Source organism: Chelmon rostratus, chromosome 17 (assembly GCF_017976325.1).
Source record: "Chelmon rostratus isolate fCheRos1 chromosome 17, fCheRos1.pri, whole genome shotgun sequence".
Taxonomy (NCBI): Eukaryota; Metazoa; Chordata; class Actinopteri; order Chaetodontiformes; family Chaetodontidae; genus Chelmon; species Chelmon rostratus.
This window is the reverse complement of record NC_055674.1, coordinates 9924431-9943626: the sequence shown is the minus strand read 5'-3', so window position 1 is coordinate 9943626 and position 19196 is coordinate 9924431. Positions and strand designations below refer to the sequence as shown.

Sequence of the window (19196 nt, the reverse complement as noted above, 5' to 3'; positions counted from 1 at the left end):
CCAAGAGTCAGCTTTCACTATTTGCATGCGGATCCTGAACAAAACAAAGTCATGTTATCACCCTAATTAACTGCACAGCTATGGTAAATCTTTGCTTTGGCCACCCTCTGCATGCAGCTTGCCCTTAACATGCTGTGTCAAGTGAAAGCTAACGATCACTAGATGGCACCATGTCCCTCTCCAGCAATCACTCAGCTTTAACTCACTTTCTCCCAGAAATCTCGCTCCTGTGGAACAGTATGCAGCCTGTACCTCAAGTGTTACAGGACAAACCTGAAGGGTCAGGAGATGACTCACAGTAAAGGATCATCAAAAACACGCTCTACAAGATGAAACCTTTCTATAATTATTGCCATTTTCTTATGAAGTACTGGGTGGGTTTAACCCTGTCGGGCCTGTCCAAGCGTCTGACTGTTGCCAAAATGACTGAGTAGTTTGATAACCAATTAGATTTCATGGTTATCAAGATGTTATCACCTGTAATGTGCAGCACATCACTAAACACAACCCTTTTAAATTAATATAAATGTATATGTGGGAATTTACAAGTGCTAGGTCAGCAAATTCAAGAGATAATGACAATTATTGTAAGTTAAAATTTATTTACATAGATTCATTTAAAACAGTTAAAATAGATCATAAAATTACTTTAAGTTTGCAAACAAGTGCAGTAAATAAGTCCATTTAAGAGATTAAGTACACCTCAAAGAGACTGGCGACAGAGTGCATGCGGTAGAAGATTCCAAAGGGAAGTCCAATGTTTACGATGGCAGCCCACATTGTGAATTTGTAGAATTTTATCTCGAGGGGATGATCGAACTGGGGACGAGCACCGAAGGCAGGGATGATCCACAGCTGTCGGTGCAGAAAGAATGAATGAGAGGGACACATTGACAGGAAAGCGCATTTATCGTTAGTTTCTTGCAATTCGAGTGAATGAGAGAAAAGAAGCATTAAAATAACTTACAATGACGTTAGCGAGCAGCAGAAAGGCGCAAACCTCCTTCAGCACTCGTCTCTTCCAGCTCGGCTCATCAGGACACACAGTCAGGAAGTAGCTGGACTTATTGCTCTCCACAACAATGCTCATCTCGGTGTGTTCCTGGAAGACGTGAGCGTTTGTGTGCAGGGCTGCCTCCTGCATCACGTGGAAGGGCTCGCGGTGGAGGCCTTCGATGATGAAGTAGTTCTGCAGGCCGAGCTGGAGCACCGTCAGCACAGCCCAGGACAGGTTTAGGGCGTTCAGGTAGCCTCTGGCTCCTGTCGCTACCACAGCCACGATGGTGAAGTAGCTGATGATGAACTGGCCCATGGAGGCTCCCACCAGCAGCCCCACGTCCAGGCTGCGCGTGGGGTTCTTCTCCGATACGTGCTCCCTGTGGTCCAGCCTGTAGACGATGCAGCCAATCACGGTGGAGAAAGACATCAGGCTCACTATCACTATGTTCATTATGAAATGAATCAGCAGGGCCTTGTTCCTCCTCTCCTCTTCCTCTTTTAGCACATCCACCTCGTACATTATGAAGGTCACCAGCCCTGCCACCACCAGGAGTATTCCTGTTACGGGTCCCAGACACACCTCCTTTGGACGGAACTTCACACTATGGTGGCTGTGATCCTCCACAAGTCGCCCCACATTTTTCCACATGACGTAGGCCATAGCTGAAGCAAAGAGGCTGTATTCTATGTTGAAGGGGTACAGGTAGTAGGAGGCCTCTTTGAAGGTGTCACACACTGAGTGAGTACATTTACACTTCTTATCGCCATAGCTGGCTGAAATAGAAAGAGCAGTTTTGAGTTATATTTCTCTTCGTCTGATTAGAACTGAACACAAACTGTGCTTGAATACCTCTGTACATCTTGTATGAGACATTGACGTTTAGATCAGGAACCTCCGTTTGGTGAATCGATTCCTCAGTCACGGCTGCCATCCACACCACCAGGTTAGTTGAAAGCGTGAGTGTAAGCCCGCACCTGGAAGAGCGGAAACATGGTTCGCCTGCAAGACTAAATGTAGATTTTCTTGTAAGTGAAGAATTTACCGTGTAAAATTGGTGTGCAGCTGCACACAGTCCTTCGCATGACTCCACAGGAAGTACGTCTGAAAGCAGGGAAGGTTTCGTTAAGTTTTCCAAACTCAATCTGTGAGAATGCATGAAGCGGAATGATGTGAAAATCTGACAACCTGGACAAACAAAAACACGGCCTGGACGACAGGGAAGGCCACTTTAACAGCAGAATCGCAGTGGAGGTAGCCCACATAGTTGGCAATCTTGAAGATGTCCATGAGGAAACTGAGAAGCCCAAACAGCACAAGTCCAGCTGGAATGCAAACATTTCAGTGGTTAAGCTTTGAATTCACCCTCTTCCAAAACAGAAACCTTGAATAAGAGCTCTCACCTCGGAGCCACACGGGCCCTGCATGGCTGTCTTTAAACAAGACGGCTTGCTCCTTTCGAGAGGTGAAGGCTGTGTAAAACAGCATCCACAACATTGTGAGGAGGAGGAGGATGATGAGGAAGATTTGCCTGTGCACAGCAGTGATGGCCACGCTGTTGAAGGCGCTGCCGCTGACCAGGGCGCAGCCCAGGATCAGGATGTTGATGCAGATGATGCCAGACAGGAGCCATCCACCGCCATGGTGGGCCCTCTCCATGACCGCCTCCAAGTGGTGAACGCTCTCTCGAGCCTCCTCCACAGCGGGAGGATGGGAGGGACTGGGCAAATGCTGGATGTTTTCCATCTGCGCTGCGGTCTCAATGTTGGATGGATGGACCTCCACAACATCATTTGGCGTTTTTCTACAAGAGGACACAAGTTGTGACGGTGTGCATGTCTCAAAAAAACAGTAAGTGGTTTATATATGGGATTAGAAGACAGGGCATTTTACAGTATTCGCCATAAAATTAGGCAAATGCTAAATATACTTATACTTATGTGCACCTTTCCAAACAATGCAACACCACCACTAACTTTGACCTCATTAAGAAACGATAAATCAACACATCTCTGAAATCTGCAATAAAACTGGACATGTGGCAGTATCTTTAAGTAGGCAGGAGCTGCATTTTTGACAGTTAATGGTGCCATAATGGTGCAAATGTAATTTATCTATTGATATTGCACAATTTCTTAAATGATCTGTGACCTCAGGCTCAGATTTCAGGGCAAATTTCCGGATCTCCGCTGACCCTTGAACCTCTCCCGCACAGTAGGAATAAAACTTGAAAAGTGCGCAAAATTCATCCTGAATATGCATCAGCGCGAATTTACCGGGAGAAAAGTTTGTTGCAGGTCCGGAAAATCTGCTGAGCTACGGTTTTCATGATGTCCTGCACGCCACAAAACAAAGAAACAGGTCTGGGGACGGCTGCACGAGTCTAGGTCGTGTTATAGATGAAACGCAGTCAGCGATGAAAGGAGGTGAAGTGGAGCAGCGTTCCTCTCTCTGCAGGTGTGACTGCACGGAGAGCTGGCGCGCTGCACAAGGTGGCGTAAATAAAGACAAACAGGTGCGGTCAATCGGAGCTGATTAGTTCCTCTCGCGTCACAGTCCTCCTCCATCACAGTCCAGAGGCATTTTACTGTTATTCTCCATAAACACCTGTAACAGCAGCCGCGGCCCCCGCCTCGGGGGGCAATTCAGGTTCAAGGAGGACGTGTGCGTGTGTTTGTTATGCATATAGAGTCCAGCTGCCTGTTCCAAGAAGCAGGACTGGCCTCCTGCCGTATTTGGAGATCTTTGCTGAGTAAAGTTTTGGTCCTGCTGACTTGACACATTTGAAAATCCAATAAATGACAGTTTGCCTCCTGATCATGAGAAGCGGTTATAAAACCAACAGCAAAAGAAGATGATTTAAATTCAGACGTGGGTATTTCTTTTTAAAACTACATTTTAACTGCTTTAATGGCAAACAGGCCATAATCTTGACCTTGAGTTGTTTGGCTCTGATAAACGTTTTAGAGTTGTTAAAATTCACATTTAATTCCATTTGTGTCTGTAAATTAACTGGATTTCTTATTCATTTTAATAGGTCAAGAGCTGAATTACTAGGCATCTGAATGTCACTGTGCGAAACTTGAATAAAAGTTTAACAGCCTTCCTGATGGATCGTTATAGATAACAGCTCCTATAATGGAAACCTCTGCAAAGTCTACAGGCAGACTCCAGAGCACCTGACGGGCAAAAGAAGCTCATATGTCTGTCCAAAAGTTGTCCTTTTAGATAAATTGTCCCTGCAAATCTGCAGTGAATGCCTGGTCATTTATTTAGACTTATTTATAATACACTCAGTTGACATCTCTGTTGGTTTATCTGGCTAGAAGAGATATGAGGAGGAGGAGGCCCACATCTGGATAACCACTGAACTATTGAAAACTGAGAAAATGTGTTCAAGAAATGGGGAAAAAAACATAAAAAGGATAAAATCTTCGTCAATCTTTTACAGATCACCTGCTTGAGCAGGTTAATGTGGTTCATAGCTCATCAGTTTTACTGGTAAGCTGCGCTTGTTAGTCACAAGGTTGGACACAAAGTTCACCTAATGTTCTGTCAGTCTGTCATAAATATTGAGGATGCTGAAAACACCAGACGTGCTCCTTCTCGTCTGCCTCGTCGGGGCAGCGAGCGCTCTGTACAAGCGGTGGATTCCCGACACCAACTACGAGAATGAGACCAACTGGGACACAGGAGCTGTTCCGTGTGGCAGCGACGCGGCTGAGTTTTCAGCCGGGAGACACGTGTCCGTGTTCGTGGAGACCACACATGCTGTGCGGGAGATGAGGCTGCCACTCGACGGAGAGTTCATCCTGAATTCAGGAGCTGGGTTTTACGCAGCGAGCAGACCAGATCCGAGCTGCGGAGCGGGCGTCACGACCCGGTTCAAAGATTCAGAGTCTCTTCAGTGGTTTGATCCAGCCCTGTGGCAGGCGGCTGCGACTCTGGATGACCTGCAACGTGGAAACCTCTTGTTCTCAGTCCACGAGGAGAGCGTCCCGTGCCGGTATGACGATGTGGTTTTCAGAGAGCGCTCCTCCTTCAGGGTGGACACCAGCTCCAGTCAGACAAGTATCCCTGTCAAATCTGTGTCCGTGCTGGGGAAGACGTTTGACAGCAGAGATGAGTTCTCCCAGTATCTCAGCTCGCGCTCGGGCCGACTGCAGTTTCACGGATCCTCTCCTGTGGCTGTGGGAGAAGGGGGCTGCGGGGACGCATCTGGATGTGACTGTGGGAATACTGTGCACCACCAGCGGATCTGTGGCACTGTCACATGCGCCTCTCCCAGCTGTGGGAAGCCTCTCCTCCCTGCAGGACACTGCTGTAATATCTGTGGTGCCATTGTCACCATCCACAGTGCTGCTGGTTTCAACCTGCAGACTTACAGGCAAAGAATCCATCACCTGTTTCTCATCCTGCCGCAATACAGATCCATTCGGCTGGGCATGAGCAAAGTCTTCAAGCCGCAACGGTTGATGGGGATCATCCCTCTTTGTACCTCACCTGAGATCCAGGTGGTTATCCTGGACGGAGAGGAGGGAGCACAGTCAGAGGCCCTGGCCTGGGACATCGTGAGGGATGCCCGCACTCACGGCTCCAGCCTGGGGATCGCTGGAGCTGAATTTCAGGCCTCGTCTGGGAGCAGCAGCGACCAATCCGGAGGCACTGCTGGGATGGTGGTTGGAGTTGTGTTTGGAGTTATAATCATGATTGCACTCGTTGTCGTCGTGGTCGTCCTGATCCATAAGGGGGTCGTTCGAGTGCCACAGCTGCCGTCGCTGAAGAGGAGCAGTGATGCTGTAGAGCTCAGCGGGTCTCTTGACCACGGCTATGACAATCCCATGTTCGACAAACCCACCATGCTGCCTGAAATCCCCGCTCTGTATGGGACTGAAACAAATAATTCAATCTCCTTGACTCAGACAGGGGTGTACTTTGTAAATCCAGTTTATGATGAGAATGAATCTGAGTTTATCGCCTGACTGCAGTTAACATCACGATTTAATTTAATTCCAAAGTATACCTACTTTTGTATTAAACTGATGATTTTACAGACCCATCATAACCAATAAATCCTCCTGATAGCTTTATAATAATTCAGCAAAGTAAATAAACTCGTAAAAATACTGAGACACTGAAGCGTTGATGACAAAATGGACCTGTATTACAAATAAAGGAATTGCTGGCAGACATCTGTGTACTTTTTCCCTCATTTATATCACATTCAAGAGCAGTAAAGTTGCAATAAAGCTGCAGTAAATTCCAACACACCTGCTGCTGGTGGCTTTCGTACGTTCGTGCTGCACAGCTACCACTAGATGGCAGTAAATCTAACCTTCATGACGTAAAAAAAACCCCCCACATGTACCAAAACTTTATGCATCTTTTTAGATAAGCTCACCAAACATTTACAACGCACTGTTTTTTTTATAAGCTCACAGTGAAGGCAGATGATCATTTGTCAGTAAAACACTGGAAGATGCATCATTTTGCATCAGCCAGAGAGATTGCATTGTCTTTCTTTGACAGCCAGGCTGTAACATATAACGGCTCTATGAAACCAGTGGTGTACTTGTGGAGCAGCCTCATAGCGCCAGTTACATCATAAAAAGACACAGAGCCTTGTTCAAAGTCAACATATAAGCCGACTCTGTGGATGTCAGTGACCTCCAGGGGCACCTCCACAGCAGCATGCCAGGCGAAGAAACCTCGGCTGTTCCTTCCCACGCACCAGGAGAAGTCGTTCCCCGTGATGCAGCTGGTGCTCTGCTCTCCTTTACGATCGATGCTCTTGTACGTGACTCCTACATGTGCCCCCTCCCCGCTCAGCTCTGCTTCGATGTAGTGCCTCCCCTGGTAAAGGCTCTCCACGGTCATTGCTTGACGCCAGTACTCGAAGCGATCAGGGTGGTCCGGGTAGCTGTGCTGCCAGGGGCTGGTGTTGGTCAGCTTTCTGTTGTTGTCCATCACACGAAGGAAATGATGGATGGTGTCCGGGTCAAAGGTCAAACTCTTTGTGTCTATAATACAGAAGGAAATATGGCTTATAAAAACTGTATACAACCCCAATTCAGAAAGTTGGCTGTGTAAAACCTATATAAAAACCATCATTTGCAAACAGTGTTCCTGAGTCCATGTACTAACATACTTTATAGAGTCATGTGTTCACAAAGTCGTGAACCTCGCTCCATCCTCACTTGTGAACGACTGAGCCTTTTCAGGATGCTCCTTTCATACCCAATCATGATGCTATCACCTGTTACCAATCAACCTGTTCACCTGTGGAATGATCCAAACAGGTGTTTTTGGAGCATTTCGCAACTTTCCCAGTCTTTAGTTGCTCCTGTCCCAACTTGTTTGAAACAGGAAATTCAGAATAAGCAGTTATTTACAAAAATCAATGAAGGTTATGAAGTAAAAGATTAAATATATTGTCTTTGTACTGTTTTCAATTGGGTGTGTGTCGAAAAGGATTAGCAAATGATCACATTCTGTTTTATTAAAGTTTTCACACAGAGTCCAGGGTTGTACGCTAAATGAAAAGGTGCAGTTTGACAAACAGAAAACAGAAAACATAATATACTGAAAATCATAATTACATTTCAAAAAGTCCTCCCGGGTCCCAGGATCAGGCTGAGATGAAGGCTGAGGTTCTGGCATTGGTGATTTAGTACCTAGTTTAGCATTTTGCACAGAGATGATGCAGTATTTTAGTAAGACCAGAGGATTTTTAAAATGCACTGAATATAATAGAAAAGTTTAGAAAGGACAGATAAGGAAGATTGAACAACAAGACAATAACAAGAGTCTACAGCAGTGATAATCAACTTATGGCCATTTTCTAGTTAAGTAAATTGATTCACTCTGGGATTTTTGTGTGTTTGTTAATACCAGTTGGTCAGGGCTGTACAGAGGGACACATAAGGTGCAGTGGGATCAGACGGTGCATTGTGCAGAGGAAGACAATTAGCTGAAGAGGAGCAAATGTTATCCAGAAATTTAGATAATTCCTGTTCAATAAATGTGTGTTTCACACTAAAAGAGCTTAAACATTCTGTTCATTCTGTCCCTGGTAGGAGCAGTTTATGCTTTGTGTTTATGAATCACTTGAACATTTTAGTGATTGCATGATGGAAGAGGTTCCAGCTGTATGTTTAATGTTGTATAAGCTCTTTCAAATGTTGCCAAAGCATTTATAATAAGCTGCAGTTAATGCAGCTATTACATTCAGTAAATGTCTGATTTATCTTTCATACAGGCTGAGTGTTAACCATTGTACTAAATAATTGTTGTGAATAAGTTAATGAGTAAATTTGAAAATAAAGGATTTCAAAGAAACACAAGTTATGAGCCTTTTAGTGTTTATTCATTTTATCTGATTAATATTATTAATGTTGGCTCATGAACTGGCCCCTGGACTGCAGGCTACTAACAGGCTCACATCAACATGCTAACAAGCTGATGCTGAGCAGGTATGATATTTACTTTGTTCATCATCAGTTTAGCATGTTAGCATGCTAACGTTTTCTAATAAGCATGAAACAAAAAGCTGAGGCTGGGACTGCTTTTAGTTTTGGAGATTTCAGGACAATCCATCCAATAGATTTTGAGCAAATTCTCTCAAAACCACAAACGTGAACCTCATGGTGGCGCTAGAGGAAAAGTCAGGAGATCAATAGGATTTATCACTTGGGAACCATGAATGCATGTACTAAACTTCATGGCAATCTGTGAAATTGCTGCTGAAATATTGCAGATATTTTCTCCATGAGGAGCCAGAACGATGCAAGGTGAAGTATACAACATGATACACACTCACTGCTTTTCCAAGCCAGGTTCAGCTTTTCCCTGTAGGAGCCGAGGATCAGGTCACACAGCTCCTGCGTTGCATCCGTCACTACTTGGACGTACGAGGTTAGATGGTCCATGCGGTTGATGTTCGCAGTAGGCAGACGCACATCCGCCGCTCCTTTCTTCCACTCTGAGAACTCCTGGAACAAGCAAAACAAAAGCAACATGTAGCAAGTGTTATGATGCCAATAAAGCTGTTAAATAACACGCAGCTCCTTTTCTCTGACCCAGAACTTTCCTCAGTGAAATAGCTAAAATGCCTTAATGCCTGTTCTGTGTAGTCTGTCAACACACCGGCATCCAAAATAAACTCTTTGTCTGCAGAGAACATCCTGTGCTAATCCCAGATCGGAGCAGGTCTGTGTTTAAATGTGTGATAAACTTCGTACCTGCAGGAAGTCAACATCAGACTTGCTCTTGGAAAGTTTGTTCATTTGAGCCAAAGTTTTCATCAGCTCCGTTCTCCTCTGCACCAGATGTGCCTGGATGCCCTCCGCCTGTCTGAGGGCCTGTCTCTGCTCCCCTTCCAGCACCTCCACCGCCCCTTTTCTGGCCTCCTCGGCGGCTGTCTGCAGCCTAGCGAACTGCTGCTCAACAATAACACAAACCTCCTGCACTGAGGACTGAAGGGCCAGAGAGGACAGAGAAAAAACTGCATGAAATGAGAAAAAAAACATTGAAACTCTTGTTGTGCATTAAATTGATGTACAAAAAAATGTGTTACGGCGTAATATTTGCATACCTTAATTAAATCATTGTTGCTCTGCAGCTTTGCGATTGCTTTCTCAGCTGCTGATGCACTCTGACTGATCTCCTCTTCCTTCTTCTGCAGCTCAGCCTACAAACAATCATCACAAACACAACTGCAACAGATGCTGCGTAAGCCCGTCTGACACGGCCTAAAAAATGTAAATATAGACGAAAAATACATTCATTTCATAATATTTACATGTGTTATCAGACCTCCATCTGCGTGCGCGCCTCCCCCACAGATGCAGTCGTGTGCCCTCCGTGCTCCTGGTTCTCGCAGTCCAGACACACACAGCAGTCGTCCGTCAGGCAGAAGCGCTCAAGAGGGAGCCGGTGAACGTCGCAGGTTCGACAGTCGACGTCGTGGCGGGGATCCACCAGACGGTGGTTTTGAAACTTGGCGCTCTCCAGGTGGGGTCTGAGGTGGGCCTCGCAGTAAGAAACCAGGCAGGTCAGGCAGGATTTCAGGGCCTTGCTGGGGCCGTCTATGCAGGAGTCACATAACACATCCTGTGGGAGCAGCGTCTCCGGGGAAGGCTCCCTCTGTTCCTCCTTTATGTCTGTGTTGAGCTGACTCTCCTTCTGGTTCTCCCCATTGTTGCTGCTGATAGTTGCCATGTTTGAATGTCCCTCCAGTCACCTGAAACCTGGTTTGCCTGAGCTTTAGGCGGTCTACTCACTTACGGCTGCTTTTTCCTGTCTTTTCTGAGACCCTCAGAGTGCATGAGGGAGGAATTAAAAACCACGCCTAAAGTATTTTGTACTCAGCCTGCAGAAGAATTCGCCTTCTTCAGCCCTCCCCTGGTTTACACTTCCCTTTGCTCTGTATCCAACCTCACCAAGCTTGAGACACAGCAGATTACACAGATGAGGGAAGGAAATGACGAGTGTATTAAGAGAGGGAGGGCGATGAACATCCTCTTCTTCATTCTGTCAAAGTTAATGACCTGGCGTGCTCTTTGACGTAATATTCTCTGGCAAAGTTGGGTTTTTTTCAGCAATAGTGGTGAAAAGAAAACAGTGGTGTTTGGGTTATTTTAATCAAATATCAGTGTAGTCTATGTATAATATCAGTATGTGGACAATTCAGTGCTGCTAAAAGAGTCATGAGGGAGAATTCAACTCTGTGTTTCCTTCTGATAACAATGTTATGTAACAGCAAGGGGCTTCCAGACAGCGGCATTTATCTACAGTACAGCTTCCTGACTTCATGTCATGCAGCACGGAGGAAAGGATGATGCTCGTGTTTTGTGTGTGAGCAGCATGAGGGGATTATCACAATGGATGGGAGATGGCAAAACAAGCATTTTCCACTCTCTCTGTCGCGCTCACACACAGACGCACACACCAAAGTCCAGGCGGGAATGATGTCTTTATAAACAGGCAACGACGGAGACGGGATGTTCACTGATCTGTAAAAACTGTATCATAACACACGACTATAACAGTGCATTTTACACATTACATAAGTAGGAATCGATTTACATGTTTGGTACACTGATGAGCGAGTAGTTAATTTACTTTAAACTGGGGCTTTAGGAACAGAGGCCGGATTGTCCCAGTAGAAAATCCCCTCTAAATTTTTTAACTTGCTACTAACCAAACTCTATACTAATTTTTTTAGTATTTAAAAAGGCTAAAAGAACAAATTTTATTTCATATTTGTTCAACTACATTCTTGTCTTTTGACATTATGTTCTGAAGCCTTCTGTGCAAATCTTTACTCTTTGTTTTAGGCCGGACAAAGCTGGCCGCAATTTAAACATATTATCCTAAATCCAGCGCGTGCATTCCTAGGATGTAAATGTTTCTTCAAGTCATTAGTAGCGCCTCCAATTTGACAGAAATATACTCTGCATATCTTCAGTTTGAGCAACTCTGCTCTGAAATACAGCGAGTGGAGTGCTGTAAGGAGAGCAAAGTACACGCATGCATTAGTAAAGTCATTCACAGCATTAAAAACATTAGCATTTTTTATTTAAAATCCACCTAAAACGTTAAAAAGTTAGTAAACATGTGCAGATACATTTAAAAAAAAAATGCTCAAGATACAGTTGGAAGACTGCCATATTGTCAAGACTGACATGTGTGATATATAAAGGTCTATAATTCTCCTAGTGAAATGACTGAACGTGCAAAATGCAGAACTATTGTATATATATATATATCATAAATTATTATCTAAAGATACTGTGTTTTCACATGGTTTACGATACTACAGTAAATCAAAACAGTAATCTCAATGACAGAGTTGGCCTGCATTGCCAGTAAGCCACACTTGGACTGACGTGGTTTGCTGTATGTAAACATGTACAGAGATCAAATATGAGTAAGGAAACAGTAATCGATCCAGTTTATAATGAAGTTAATATGAAGTTAGTGTCAAAGATGACAAGAAGAGTCTTTTAAGCAAATGCACAGGCACAAGCAATGCAGGCACATGAGGTGGGAGGATTTACCCCACAGGGGCAAAACACGCTCAGGGGACACATAAATCACAATCAGCTCTCTGTTAACTATGTCACATGACATGCAATGACATTGCACCGCAATGCACACTGATAACCGACTTTCAGTTTGTTAAACCATGCAGCACAGCAGACTCAGACCAACCAGAGCGCAGAGTTATTTTCAACCATCCTCCTGAGGCTAACGAGACTCTGTAAAAGAATCCTGTTATGAATTTATCTCGCGCGACTCTCCTTGCTTGACATATTCATCTTGACAGTGTCCTTTCTGCTTTGTTGCCACTGAGGTACCAGGAGAGGTAAATCATTAAGTCCTCGCTGTCTGTACATGACATTCACTCCACAATGCTCCGCTGACCTTTAAGGCTGGATGAACACACGGCAGGGGGGGCTCGGCTACAACGACTTCTATTATCTGCAGGACAGAGCGAAGGCAAGAGGAGACGCTGTGTTTGTAACTGAAGATGACACAACAAACAATATATATCCAAATACTTCCTCGCTTCACCACATATTTTTATGCACATTTTGAAGTATGGAATCAGAAAAGGTTGAAGAAGCAGCTTCCTCACATTAATACATGAAATAAACAGAAATGACACCTTTCTGTCATATTTTCCACTTTTCTTTTCACAATTTGAGGTTTGACTGGTGCTTTTTTGATAACATCATCTCGTTGCACCCTCTTTTTCTGCTATGGTATAATAGGTTTTCCATTGCACTGGCCAAACCTACTGCTTATGTCGATGAACCGACTCATCACTCACAGTTCTGAGTCCTCGATGCAGTCCGGATCCTCTATGGTCTCCAGCCGTCTCTTACAGGCATCTAAGATCTTCTTCCTTGGTCCTAAGGGGATATGGATGCTCTTAAGGTCGTGGTCAGAGCACAGCAACAGTGCCTCAAGGTCGATCTTCTCCCTCTTGAAGATGGAGAAAAACTCGCTCATGCTCTGTGTGGCGAGGAAGACCTCCAGAGGGCTCGTGTCCGGCTCGTCGTCATCGTCCAGCCCTAATTCGACTTCCTCCCACGGCAGCTCATCCACGTTCCTCTCCTGCAGGCTGCGTGCACTGCCGATGCTGTCTTCGTCTAGACTCGGGTATTGCCGCAGCCGACTGCGCAAACGCACGTTATTGCCTGACCGGTCCACGCTGGCCTCATCCCGAGCACCGAGGTCAAACATCCCCCCACTCACATAGTTCCTCCTAAAAACCATGGTGCCAAGACCGGGCCGGTTGAACAGAGAATCATGTCCTGAATCGGTGCTGATCTCAGAGTAGTCCACATCGGGCCCGTGGAGGTCCGGCTCGCTCATGGCACGTGAAATGACATCGTAATTGTCTGTGGGGAACATGTCGCGAATGTTTCGGCGGCCGCGGTCCTTCGGGTTGACGTAAGTCCCCTGTTTGACAAACATGACATCGTTGCCCAGCTGGAGGCCAGACAGGGAGCGGACACTCTTCCTCCCATCCTCGTAGATTTTAAAGGTCCCGTCTCCTTGCTTCCTCTTCTCGAGCTTCTTCTGAATCTTTGTCTTCCCTCGGTTCGTGGCATGAAGGGTAGCCTAGCAGGACATGAATAACACAGCAATGAGACACAATCAGGACTGAAAGGGTTCGACTTTGCAAACACTTCTACTGACTTTTAAATGCTTTGAGATGGACAAACTTTTATTTTACTTCTATTTGTCCAATATGTTTTGGATTGTGATCAAATGCAACATTCTTGCAACCTCGGTTGTAATTTGTGGTTAGTGCTAATTAGCACATGCTAGTATGCTAACATGCTAAACTGAGATGGTGAACATGGTAAAAATGATACCTGCTTGCTAGAATTGTCAGCGTAACCACATTAGCATTTAGCTTAGTCTTGACACGTTATGCAGTTTTGACCACGCAAAAATGGTCAAACAAACTTGGACCTTTACGAACAGACAAATAAAGCACCCTGACCTGAGAATATGGCACACTGACGGTGGCTGCATTTAAGTTGCGCAGCTTGTGGCTAAGAGAGCTGCTGGTGTAGCTGGAAAAGCTCATGACGTCGGACGCAGACGCCTCAGAGGCGTCCTTATGGAACTTCCTCTCCATGCGTTTGTGGTGTTTCTTCTGCATCTTCACGCACTCTTTGATCCGCCGCTCAGCTTCGCGAAACGCCCGGTCCTTGAGCTTGCTGACCAGCTTCGTGTTGAGGGCTGTCTGCTTGGCGGCGATGGAATCCAGGTAGCGGACGCAGTCCATGTGATTCTTTGTGGCGGCCATGTCCAACGGGGTGTGGTAGTCGTTGTCCAGGCACCATATGTTGGCACCGAAAGACACCAGGAAGAAGAGGCAGTTGTGGTGACCATTGGCAGCTGCCAGGTGGAGTGGCGTGTTCCCCCATATGTCACACTTGTCAGGGTCTCCTCTGTGGGCCATAAGAAAGATGTTAGAAACAGCCTTTATGTAACCTATTAACAAATATTTTCATTTCTTGCTCAGACTGTCAGAGGGGTTACAGATACAGGTTTTCTCTTTGGTCCTCTGTTTAGATGACTCACTCATGAGTAAGCATGTGATTTTTGATTATGTTGTCAGCACTGACCTGCCATCCGTGGGTTGTTAAAGGGCCTTATTTAATCATTTACGGTCTAAACACCATATTGCTTTTTTCAGAAAACCAACCACAGAGCCTCTGAAGGCCACACATTTTTAAAGACTTTGACCAATCGGCAAATAGGATTCATTTAACCTTCAAAAGCTTTACTATCACGCAGGGGCCATAACTAACAACATCAGCAACATTTAGCCCTGGCTGACAGTTCACGACCTGAGGGTTACCTCTGCATGTGCTGCACTGTTGCTGCTGGTTTGTAATATGACCACAGGCTTGCCAGCACCACTGCTACACTACCTGTATCCAGTTTCAGGGGAGGCCGAACAGATAGCAGCTGACTCAAAAAGCACCACTGCGCACGGCTGGAGACGTCACGCTGGATTCCTTGAGTCAAAACATACAGTATTACAGCTGATTGGAGGATGTGGTGGACAGATGTGTGTGGGCCTTTTCTTGCTTTCCCATCCCATCATAACCCAGACATGGAAGCCTATGAAAGCTCGCTTGTTTGCTCCTTATGCAAATGTTCGTCAAACTAGTATTCTGTTAAGCATCTCACTGATAATCAATAAGGTTAAAAGAAAAACAGGATTTATTCATGATATGCGGCTTATTTGTGGCCACCAGAACTAAATACTGATAATGCAGTTTCAACTTAAAAATCCGTCCTTTATTCTTTCGCTTTGGGGTCCTATGATTGGTGTCAGACACCCTGAATTTACATGTTTACTGAACTATCTTGTCCCCATCTTCCAACATAGCCACGCACAGACTGCTGAATATTTGATGCGACGGACGTGAAGCCACCGACGAAGTGCAAATGTATTATTGATGGATTGCGTTGTGAGGTTTTCACAGTGAATGTGTGTCAGATCCTCCAGACCCGACCTGGGCAGCGATTAGCAAAGTCCCACTCTGATTGCAGCCCCCGTCTCTTTCAGTGTGGACAGGATTGGGTTTAAAACAGAGAGAAAAGGCAGGTTTAGGATGAAGGGTTGATCGAGTTCAAACGTAGGGTTATCAGCATGATGAACATAAAACAACAGAGGAATGAAAAGGAACTTCAGTGCCACTGTTACTACCTGAAATGCAATAAATTCAAGTCAAAAGACAAACAGCAATTAGCTGCGTTCAGTTTTTATTTTGGGGATGAAGTATTTATCACGTTCAGATCATACAATATGCTTGTTCCAGGAAGAGAACATCCAGCACGATAGCTTTACGTGTCATAATTTATGTCTGTCCTAATAAAAGGCTGACCGCAGTGGGGACAGGTCTGCCCACTTATCCCTCCTCTGTTGTTTATCACATTATGGGCTGTTTGTGTCCCCTCTTCCTGTGACAGCTTTATGCTACGGCAGGCCGCCCGGTGCATCTTTCCCATGAAACTGTCACGCAGAATCAAACGTGCCTTCATTATATCCCCGGGTCTCACGAGTTTGGTGCCTCTGTGAAACATTATGGCGGCTATTAATGTTTAACTTTAGTACCTCTTGTCAATCAGGAGTTTATGTTTTCTGCCATCAGTGGAGGAATATGTCCTTGGCAGCCGGAGGCCTCCGAAGCCTTGTTTATACTTATTCCGTGGGAAATGGTGAATTTTGTGTTATCACGTGGCGCTGGAAGGCATTGTTGCCCTGTTGTCTGTGTGTTTTGAGGAAACTGTTCCTCGGTTTTTGCATTCAGTAAACTAAACTCTGATGAACGATGTTACCTCGCTTTTACGGTAAAATCTCTCACAAATTTTGTCCAATTAAGCAGATTCCCATTGGGCCTGTTTTGTCTTTTTCTGGCTGACAAGCAAACCAGGTCAGCCAGAAAAGATGAGGAATGGGCTCTTGTGTGCTTCCCTGTCCCGACTGCCCATGAATAGAAAATCACATTTGCTCACTTTGCTGAACCAAGGCCAGCTTTCATACCATGTTGCAGCCTCCTAAAAAGATGCTTTCCACTGTTCATTTAACAGTTTGGTAACACTTTATATTAAGGTAGACATATTCATCATGAACTCATTGCTTATTAGCATGCTCATTAATACCACACTGGCTCTTTGTTAGTCACTTACGAATGCTTTATTTAACATGACCATATTCTACAACTGCTAGGCCATTAACTAAGAACTAATGCAGGGGAAGTTGTTTTACATGAATTACACTCTTAATAACCAAACCTTAATTGTTAATAACCACAACCCCTAGAATAAGGCATTCAGAAATGGTTATAATGACTAATAAAGAGTCAATATGCTACTAATATGAATGCTAATAAGCAACAAGTTAATGATACATTAATATTGTAAATTATTCTTTTATGTCATGATGGGCTATGGTGCCCCTCCATAATAATCTATGAAAGCAAAGTAATGAAATGCTCTTTTAACATAAGCAGGCATGATTTATTGATTGATTTATTTAGTTATATTTTGTGCATAATATTGTCTTTAAAGTATTTTTATGGGCCAACTCTGTCTCACCCATGTTTGGGTGCTTTCAAGTGATGTGCACCTCTCATCAGTATACCTTGAACAGTGTCATCATGTCAAATGGCACGGCAGGGATCTGCTGCTATGACGATGCTGGCAACAATCATGGGATGTGACTCTCAGACGATGCTCAGGGAGTTTTAACAATGAGTTTAGCTCACAAAGCTTCATGTCGTTCTAAAACATAGAACATATGCAGCAAATAAATACCCTGCCCCCCAAAAAAGTGGATATAGGCCTCCATATATGGTGGTTATATGGTGGTTCTTCAGCTCAACATGGAGATATAAATAATCAGAAAGCAGGTTATTTGGTTAAAGGTGCTCCTGCTGGCCGGGAGCAAAGCCTGGGGTTATTACAAGGCCATGACCTGCCCTCTCCTCTGGGTATGTTAAAACTCTCTACTTGGTGACCTACATTGTTAGTGGTGTATTGTTACTTAAGTAGTTGGACTTTGTGCGGCTCAACGTGCCCTTAAGTAATTCAAATATTGACATTATATTTCATTTTATTATCTTTAACCTTATTCTGCCTAAACTGACCCTGGAAATTGTTGGAATAACAGGAGAAAATTGTGAAATATGTTTCGTTATCCAACACGAATGGCTGCAGATAGATAAGTAAGTTAACACGCCATACTGAGTCATAAAGCAGCCAAAGCTCTGTACGCACCCCCTCGCCACGATGAGCCGCAGAGCCTCCAGGTTGCCGTGATAAGCAGCCCATAACGTCGGTGTCATGCCATCCTCATCCGGCGCGTTCAGGTCCTTCCGAGTCGCCTCCTTCAGCAGGTCCAGGTAGCCGTCCCGGGCCGCCTTGTGGTACCTGTCATTCATGGCGCAGAATTAATCCACCCTGCTCGTCTCCATTCCGTTTCAACAGCACCACCGTCATCGTCGTCGCGCGGCGATGAAGACCGGCTGATGCGCCACTTCCTCCGGCCGTTCTCCCACAGCCAGCCGCAGCCAGGCAGAGCGCGGCGGTGGTTTCCAGGGACGCCGAGACGCGCACCGTGTGCGTAACAGTGCTCCCGGTGGCCGAGGTGGTCCATCACAGACCGGGGACCCGTCTGTGGTCCCCAAACGACAAATCCCAAATAAATAAGCAAACTGTAAGTCCGGGTAGCCCAAACCAAACCAAAACATTTTGCCGTTTACTGATGTCCTAATTCATATAACAAATTGGCACTTCAGCGGGTGTGAATTTAACTTTCCTGGGCTATTTATGTTTAATCTCCTGCCTGGGGCTCTCAGAAATAACTTGCTATGCTGATATACACTCCTTTGCCAGTTTATTAGGTACACCAAACCAAAACTAATCCTGCAATAAATCCTCATTTAGCACAAGACTGGACATCACAACCATCATAAATGTAGCATATTGCAGGACTGATGTATTAGGCTGTATTAGTTGTGCCTATTAGGTGTGCCTAATAAAGTGGCAAGCTAATGCAGCTCGCTTGCCATGCGTGTAATCTACCCTTTTTGGCTGCAGGCAATACAAAAGACCAAAAACAAGATCTGCATCTCACTTAACTGATGTGCAGATGTGCTGCTGTGGTAAAGTCATATATGGAGCAAGCAAAGGTATTTTGTATATTAAGTCAATGCACGATTTAAATAATATTTCCACACACTTCACTTGGGTTGACGTGGTAGATGAAATTTCTAAAAACCCTCCTTTGTTCCGTCAAACTTGTTCATGAGAAAAATAAAATCATCCATTGCACCGTATAAACTGTATAAACTAGAAGGAAATGATATGAGGATACAGCAGTGTGATGTCTCTTTGTGATTGACACATGGGGAAGAAGCGGAGCGACTCTGGCGTCATTGTTTTTCCACGTTCTTTTGAGTAAACCATTGTTCTCTTTAAACTCTCCATTACTAGCAGGATGTGTGAAGAGACACAAGTGCAGACAAAGAAGGATTTCATCAGCGATGTGGAGTTTTGCAATAAAAACAGTACCTCTGCTCCTAGCCCCACCCTGATGAAATGGGTATAAATTAGCTTAAGTATAGATCCAAAATAAGCATATTTTAGACTGAAGTTC

General features: G+C 44.8%; 4 protein-coding genes across 5 annotated transcripts; 1 reads left to right on the top strand and 3 right to left on the bottom strand.

The window, feature by feature from the left end:
• Window positions 1-676: 676 nt before the first annotated feature.
• Window positions 677-3370, bottom strand: LOC121621394 (proton channel OTOP2-like). Its single transcript, XM_041957845.1, has 7 exons — window positions 3274-3370; window positions 2401-2801; window positions 2186-2322; window positions 2043-2101; window positions 1850-1974; window positions 968-1773; window positions 677-855 (listed from the first exon to the last, which is right to left on the bottom strand). The coding sequence occupies exons 1-7, from the start codon at window positions 3324-3326 to the stop codon at window positions 685-687; spliced, it is 1752 nt and encodes a 583-aa protein (XP_041813779.1). The 5' UTR covers window positions 3327-3370; the 3' UTR covers window positions 677-684.
• A 43-nt stretch (window positions 3371-3413) lies between these two features.
• Window positions 3414-5979, top strand: amn (amnion associated transmembrane protein). The gene is given in 3 exon segments (XM_041956447.1): window positions 3414-3512; window positions 4422-4504; window positions 4506-5979. Coding segments are annotated over 3 exon segments (1656 nt in total).
• Window positions 5980-6474: 495 nt separating this feature from the next.
• Window positions 6475-10409, bottom strand: LOC121621395 (tripartite motif-containing protein 16-like). The gene is made up of 6 exons (XM_041957846.1): window positions 9812-10409; window positions 9591-9686; window positions 9238-9471; window positions 8817-8988; window positions 7597-7671; window positions 6475-7017 (listed from the first exon to the last, which is right to left on the bottom strand). Exons 1-6 carry the CDS (start codon window positions 10214-10216, stop codon window positions 6482-6484), a joined length of 1518 nt encoding a protein of 505 aa, XP_041813780.1. The 5' UTR covers window positions 10217-10409; the 3' UTR covers window positions 6475-6481.
• A 1257-nt stretch (window positions 10410-11666) lies between these two features.
• On the bottom strand, window positions 11667-18006 carry ush1ga (Usher syndrome 1Ga (autosomal recessive)). Of its 2 annotated transcripts, XM_041957613.1 has the most exons (4): window positions 17816-18006; window positions 14019-14472; window positions 12834-13630; window positions 11667-12481 (listed from the first exon to the last, which is right to left on the bottom strand). In XM_041957613.1, exons 1-4 carry the CDS (start codon window positions 17977-17979, stop codon window positions 12478-12480), a joined length of 1419 nt encoding a protein of 472 aa, XP_041813547.1. In that variant the 5' UTR covers window positions 17980-18006; the 3' UTR covers window positions 11667-12477. The 2 variants fall into 2 exon arrangements, with proteins under 2 accessions (XP_041813547.1, XP_041813546.1); XM_041957612.1 differs by lacking the exon at window positions 11667-12481 and having other exon boundaries at window positions 12830-13630.
• Window positions 18007-19196: the final 1190 nt, after the last annotated feature.